Here is a 7,400-nt window from a genome sequence, read left to right as displayed (position 1 = left end):
AATGCATTTTTCATTAAGTCATAGAAGACCTTTAGCAACATCTATGTCCTTCAGTCATAGTTAAAGGTAATGCTTTATTATTATACCTCCTCAGAGGACTAAGCTATAAACTAGACTGTTTGCCAGGAGAGAGCTCAGAGAAAGCTTCTCTTATAGCACTGCCAGCTGACAAGTGTCCCAAGGAGCTGATTGCAGGGCTGCATCATCCTGCTTTTCAAAAGAACTAGAGAGAGTTTGTGCTGGGCAGGTGCGTCAGGTTGGCCAAACCAGGGGTGATGATCACAGCCTCCCAGATCAAAGTGAGAGCTTATGCCTGCTCATCCACCATGCAGCCCCAGCCCCATCAGTGTGATGAGTGTCTGGCAGCGAGTGTGTCAGCCGAACTGTGATGCAGGATGCTTCTCTGCGGCACCAGGTACAGCCATGCTGTAACTACTCTTCTGTCTTCAGGAATAATATTTGTAACCCACATCAGAGACAGCACTGGCAGGATTGTTTGTTTCGTGGCAGGCTGTTCTGCAGAAACAGGTGCACTAGATTTAATTAAGTACATATCTGAGAGCATGCTTGATCCTGGTCTCAGTGGATGTATAACTTTGTCACATGGTTCAGGAACATATATATTCACAGGAAGACCTAATGCAGGAGGGAGGGACTACAGCTCACTTTGTCCCCTGTGAAATCCGTCTCTGAGACTTTTTTTTATTCATTGTGCTCACCACAAGTATTTGGTGCTCTCTTATGCTCTTTGCCTAAATAACAACAGTTCTGTTTTCACTGGAACAAGGAACACACTGTGAACCTAAAGCATGTTACTGAAATGCTTGAATATGTGGAGCAAGGCAGAATTTTAATTTTGCAAACAAGCCTTTATTGTGCAATATTTTATACATGAAATATTTGCATGAAACTAACATTTCGTCAGAGCCAGAGGTGGCATGAGTTTATGGCCAAAAACTTTTTTTTTTTCACCGCAGGGTTTTCAAGTTCAGAATGGCAATTCCCAGGGTAATATGCAGAGCACATAGCACCAGATTTCGGATTATCACTAGTGAAACTACCATAGAGGAAAAAAACCCAGAAGTGCACAATTGTTCAGAACTCAGAGAGTTCTAAACGTTAGCATTTATGCCCTGATCTTTAGGCTTGCAAAATTAGACACAATTAGTTGCACAGAAAGCTAAGGATTGGTTTGATGTCCTAAATGACAAAAGTGTTGGAAAAAGTCATTGTGAACAATTTGTAAAGATAATTTATCATTGTTTCTTGCAAAAATGAAAATCCTCAGAGTATCATTTTGCACCAAGCCAAAGATGTTATTTGGCTGTAAATGAAGCATTTAATTTTCAGTGTGGGTTCCCTGGGGTGAAGAGATAGGCAATCTGTTAAAAAGAAGCTATATTTCAAACAAAGCTTTTTGGAAAATATTAACATGAAAGGTTTCAACTTACTCAAGCACTTTGCCTGGTTTATTTTAGCCCCAAACTAGAATATCTAGTTGACTTGGTAACCCCTTTTTCATTGAATAAACTGTTTGTTCAAAAATTTTGCTCAACTGTCATTATGACACAAGATTTATTAATAAAAAAATGTGTGTTTTCGATTTAACTTGCTTCCGGAATGCAGTGGTTGTTATGGATTTATTATTTTTATAGCTCATCCTCAGCACTTTCAACAGTTCAGAAAAGACATCTTCCAGAAAAAGGGAATATAAAGAATCCCACAGGCCCACAAATTCTGCTGGTATTTTCATTGCTAGATCCCATCATTTTAAGGCGGTCTGAGTTGTTGCAGACTACTAAGTCCCTCCTGCTCTGTGCACCATTTGAACTAGAATAAAACAAAGAAGCATTTTTGTTGATGGGTTTATATCCTAAAATGTTTTTTTAAATTGCATTGGGTTAAATAACAAGGTTTTTCAATACACAGTGGAAGTAAAATATTTTCATTTCAAGCACACTTTTTTTTTTTTAATTTAAGAAATGAAGTTTAGTATGAGAAGTAATTCATCTGGGAAAAAAACCCGGGGGTTTTATTTTAAAAACTTCAAAATAAAATTTTGATTCTTTTTTATATCTTTTCAACACAAAATAATCAAAACTGACAAACTCAGAGAAAGTTTTGATGTGTTTAAATTATACCTTTCACTGGAACAAAAATTTCACATGAAAAATCCTACCCCACTTCCTCCAAGATTGCAGCTTTCCTCATATATATGATTCATTCACAGTCCAAAAAAGCTCAGGAGACAGAAGCGATTCACAGACCTGGCTGCGTGCACAGACATTTGTCCCTGTAACACTTCCAACCTCTTTGGCTTCTCTTTGGGATACTTGCAAAACAGAGTCGTTTCAGGCATCCAATGCCAGCTTCCAGCTCCAGTACTCTGCTTCTTGCTCTCTGGGCTGTGCTCTTGAGCACAGAGCTCCTCCAGGATGCTCTCTGATATTACACCCTTACCCATACGGTGCGAGGAACAAAGCAGGCAGGCCAGAAGTGGCATCTTTCCATATGCCCTTCCCACATTGGTGCACACAGGTAGGAAGAAGCACTGCTGTGGCCTGCTGCAGGTGGTGTCAATAGATGAACGGGACAAAGTCCAAGCAGCAGGGGAATTACAAGCAGGAAGGAGAAGGAAAATAGAGTCATTAGGGAGATGATCAGCAATGCAAGGCAGGTTAGATGGGAGAAAAGAAGTATCTCAGATTTTCTTCATTTTCCAGGTTTGGGTGTGCACTGTGTTCAATGAAGAAAAATTTTAGGGGGCAGAAGTCCATACTCCCTTCTCATGCCCTGTAGGTGTGTTAGCTGGGTTGTATTACTGTAGCACTTTGGTGTTATAAAATGTGTTTCCTGTATGTCATACACGATAATAAATTAGGTTTAAAATAACACTATTTTAAAAATCTAATAAGGATTTTAGGTAAAGTGTATGCTACAGACAACCTTAATTCAGGGAACAAAGCATGTATGAGGATTTCATAGGTATTGTCTTTGATTGTCTAGAGAGGCCACTTTATGGGAGTGAAAAAACCCAACTGAGTCACCTGGGGTAGTTTCTTTCTGTAGTGCAGAACAGACTGTTCAAAAAGCTTTGTTCCTTCCATGCGCTACAGCATGAGAAACTCCTCCACAATGATACAGGCAATCGGATCAATGATTAGCACATATTTTGTCTTTTCCGTTGCATTGCTATGTGCAAGGCCTGCATAATCATGTGAGAATTATTCAGGACGTTGTATTCGCCGAGGTTTATCAGCCGACGGTAATTCTCATCAGAATATCTGACTGAGAACATGCAGTAGGGGGAACAGCGACTGGTCAAATCAAGTTGTCCTCCCTCCATCTCTGAGCAGCAGCGCTTTACACCTGGAGAAAAAGACAAGTTGTTGCTGTGACATTGAGTTTATCTTAGTCAATGACAAGCTGTCCACAGCAGCCCAAAGACGGAGACTTTTCTCCAGGAGAGAATTCACAGGATTTAAATATTCTGGGTATGAGACAATAATTCAGGTCACATATCACCATTGCTAGTCAAAGGAACATCATGTGCCTGAAGTGATGAAGGCAGAAGGGAAATGTGAGTGACAACATCATAATGGTATCTGTAGTTTATTGATAAACAGCTGTTTATTGAAGCCATGGTTCAGTGAGGAACATCAGTCTGAAAGGGTGCTCCAACAGCCAGCTATCAACGCACTGTCAGCCTTACCCTGAGCAGTGGAGACCTCTGTGGACCCTGGCTGAGAGAGTGGAGTTGCTAGTAACAGAATAGCATTTAAGCAAGAAAGGAGAAATAGAAACATGTGAAATCTTAAAGTTCCTGCAATCCAGATTGCAGTCTTGGGGCACCTGCCATGTGGAGCCATCTCTGCATTTGCATTTCTGATGTGTCCCTGGTTCTGGGAAGGCAAAATAGCATTGGGAGTTTACCTGTCTGCTACCCAAGAAGAAAAGTAAATGCATCCTCGCAACTGGCAGTAAAGGAGGAGAATACCAAGCAGCTGACTGTGTCAAAAAAAAGAATGACAGCTCCCAGCCATAGCACAATGAGCAAAATGACAACTAGGATAACTATCAAGGCGGCACACATTGATTTTGATGCTGCAGGAGCCTAGCCTGAAAGCCACGTTCTTGCTCCCTCACCATTCACATACGACACTATGTCTCTTCAAAGGTAGGATTAAGTTCCTGGGCAACAGAGAACATATGCAGGGGAAAACGTATCTGAGTGAGTTTTTCCTAGGAAAACCTTTTACAATAGCTGGCAACATTTTATGTTATCAGTGGGAGAGAGATGAAGGTAAATACCAGCCAGAAGCAAGGGCTGTCTCTCCCCTCCCTAGGGCCAAAGATGATATGAATGAACATAATAACTTTGGCAGAAATGGGAAAAGGAAGTTTAATTAGCTAAAGTGATCCCCCATGAATCCAGCCAGCAAAGAGAGCCAGCAGTGGAAAAATAAGGCTGCAATCAGAGTCAGGGAAGCTGGTAATGCTATCTTTTGTTTAATGCTTTGCCACCACTTACAACTTACCAGGTGCTTTGTACTCTCGGAAGGTATCATTCACAAGTGGAAGAAAAATCACGATCGGACATCCTGGTGAATCTGAATCTTGGAAGAGGTAGCACTCCTTTAGATTTTTCTTATCTTCATCTCTCAAAGAAATTTTGGGGAATGGGATTTTCTGTTCTGAGTAGTATTTGCAGGCCTTGTCCAGAGACTGGAATATCACAGAAAGAATCAGCATTAGAATTCATCTTGGTTGTCTTAAAGCCCACGAATGGTTATCTAGCATTAAGATTTAGTGATTTAGATCCATGGGGGTTCTTTCTCACCAAGAGTTACTCTATACAGAATTACCACATGTAGAAACTAGAATACTAATCCCAAGCTGTAAACAGAATTTCAGAGACAGAGAATACTTAATTTCAGATAGAATCAATTTGCAGAAGTTTAGAGTAAATCGCATAGTGTTAGTAAAGGAAAGACCCTGTGTTTAATATATTGTATAGAATTAATCAGAAAAGAAAACAACAGTAAGGAAATGTTTAAGAGAACTTATTATGTACTTGGAAGCCAGGAAGCCAGGGGAAAGCAAAGTTAAGTTTGCATGTTCAGTTATGTCTATGTCAGTGCAGGCATTATGGTGCAGTGTTTATTGAGATTAATATTTTAACGAGAAAAAACAGCCTCTCTGAAGTACTAGGCTATATCGTGCCTTTTCCCTGAAATATTTAATGCAACAACATCATGTCCCACTATGTACTGTGCTATTTACTATACAGCATCTAGTAACAGATACCATCGAATAGGAAACAGCTTCTATTTATATGCTTAAATCCCAGCAGTCTTTCTTCAAAAAATTAGTCTGATCTCAGACTATGTGTGAAGCTGAAACGAAACTTCATTACCCATATGTCTTATGCATCATATGGCTTATTAACAGTAGCACAGCTGTTCTCATTCACAAAATGTAATTCCACCCACAGTGGCCAAGATGGGTAAAATTAAGTTTCTAAATAAACTCAGTTTCTGAGGTATAAAGACTAAACTTCTTTTCTGCAGAGCTTTATAAACAGCTAACTAACTTTATCTTCATGAAACTTGAGTTTCTGCAGGAAGATGCTTGTCATTTGATCTTCCCCATAGCTTCTCATTTCCCAGCCCTAAGAAAGTTCTGCCTCTGACTATCCATCTAATCTCTTTTATATTTAAATTTAAGTCATAAGAAATCAATTCTCATATTTATGCATGTTTCCGTGCAGGGTCTGGTGACCTGCTTGATTCAGCATAAAGCATGAGAGGCTCTTTCCATCATTCTGGAAGAAAGCATGCTGATATCCTCCTGAATAATTCAATATGTTCATAAAACAGCAAGGGAGATTCCAAGAGTTACAGGAAGAAATAGGAACAATATTAATCACCACAGTGAAAAACATAACCCCGGAAGAACTTCTTTCTCAGCTGTCACATGCTTCCTTCTCTGCTGCTTCTAATGCATGTTCTCTAATAGCAAGATAATGTGCTAGTGAAGTGAGATGTATTTAAATGAATTATTAACATCAGAGCTTCTGAAATGAAGATTAAAACCCTTCTTAGTAGATAAATTTCTTCTTCCCTTGAATCTCCAATCTCTACTAGCATTTGAAAAAGGAAATAGTAGTTAAAAAGAGAAAAGCTGAAATAACTGGTGTCTCTAGGTGCTACAGGCTAGACGTTTACAAGCAAAAGGACAGACAGCATATCATAACATGATCTTCCTCACCAATGAATGTGATCCAGTAGTGTAACTTAAATATATGATGACATCCACTTCCCTCTGTGGCCTTAAAAGTGGTGCGCTGCTGGTATTGATGAAAAATCCAGCATCTATCATGCCCAGGTGATCAGGATTTTGCATCAGCTGATTGGGACGTGTGTCTAACACAGTATCTGAAAGGAATATATTTCTTGGCATAAGAAAAGATCTGTGGATATTTTGATGGAAAAAACTGCAAGATTGAACTGACTGTTCCAGACTTGCTTCAGTTCAACCTTTGTTCCTTATTTTATCCACCATTGACATGGATAACAAAATATTCCCATCCTGTTTAACATGCTTAAAGATTTATGTCTCCCTCTCAGTCTTCTCTTCTGTGAACTGCAAAGCCCCTATTCCTTTCCAGCTTTCTGTCATAGTGTCATATTTTCTCTGATGTTGCTGTTGCATATGAAGTTAGAGGCCCAGTCTTGCCAAATTAAAGATTTCTCCCATATTCTCTCTGCTCTTTGCTACCTTAGTTCCATTCTGTCAGCAGCAAGTCTACACTTTCTCTCTGAGCCCAGGGAGAGAGCTCAGCTAAAGCACATAAACACATGCTTATATTTAAAACCATGCTTAAATATTTGGCAGCACTGAGTTCTCAGTTTCTTCTCTCTATTCAGAAAAAAACCCTGTTCCTTTGGGAGATGCAAGCAATCTTTTTTCAAGTCTTACAGGTTTCTTTCCCAAATTCCTCCCAAAACCATGTGAAATTCACACCTGTAAATATTAGTTCCTATTACCTTGCCATCGACAGAAGTGTTCATTCTCAAGGTAGCTGTTATGCAGCTGATAGCCCTTCAGGAAATTGTGATGCTGGGCAACTGAGAAGCGGTCAGTTAAGGCACCTCGAAGAGCTTTAGAAAGAGGACCAGGAGGAGTGTATGTGCGAGTCCTTAGCTCATGGGGTCTTGTAGGCAATATTGGGTCTTCATCTAGAGGAGGGGAGAAAAATTGGCAAGCTGTTTGTTAATTCATATTCATTTCTGGCTGGCCTAGTACTTAAGAGATCACAAAGTGTGTTCTGAGAGGACTCACTAGACAAAAAATAATTCTGAAGGAGAACAGCAGCCGCTGTTAGAAAGCTTTGTTGA

At 39.8% G+C, this 7,400-nt stretch overlaps 1 protein-coding gene across 1 annotated transcript in view; it reads right to left on the bottom strand.

The window, feature by feature from the left end:
- Window positions 1-874: 874 nt before the first annotated feature.
- LOC112980710 (cytosolic phospholipase A2 epsilon-like) overlaps window positions 875-7,400 on the bottom strand; it is a 40,942-nt gene continuing 34,416 nt past the window's right edge. Inside the window, exons 18-21 of the mRNA XM_026095781.2 lie at window positions 7,050-7,241; window positions 6,271-6,437; window positions 4,539-4,725; window positions 875-3,369 (exon numbers count right to left, since the gene is read on the bottom strand). Of these exons, the coding sequence (XP_025951566.2) occupies window positions 3,161-3,369; window positions 4,539-4,725; window positions 6,271-6,437; window positions 7,050-7,241 (755 nt within the window). The 3' untranslated portion in view covers window positions 875-3,160. The remainder of the gene's footprint in view (window positions 3,370-4,538; window positions 4,726-6,270; window positions 6,438-7,049; window positions 7,242-7,400) is intronic.

The sequence above is a fragment of the Dromaius novaehollandiae genome, chromosome 5, assembly GCF_036370855.1.
Source record: "Dromaius novaehollandiae isolate bDroNov1 chromosome 5, bDroNov1.hap1, whole genome shotgun sequence".
Lineage (NCBI taxonomy): Eukaryota > Metazoa > Chordata > Aves > Casuariiformes > Dromaiidae > Dromaius > Dromaius novaehollandiae.
The sequence above is the reverse complement of the archived record's forward strand: the minus strand, read 5'-3'. Positions and strand labels throughout refer to the sequence as shown.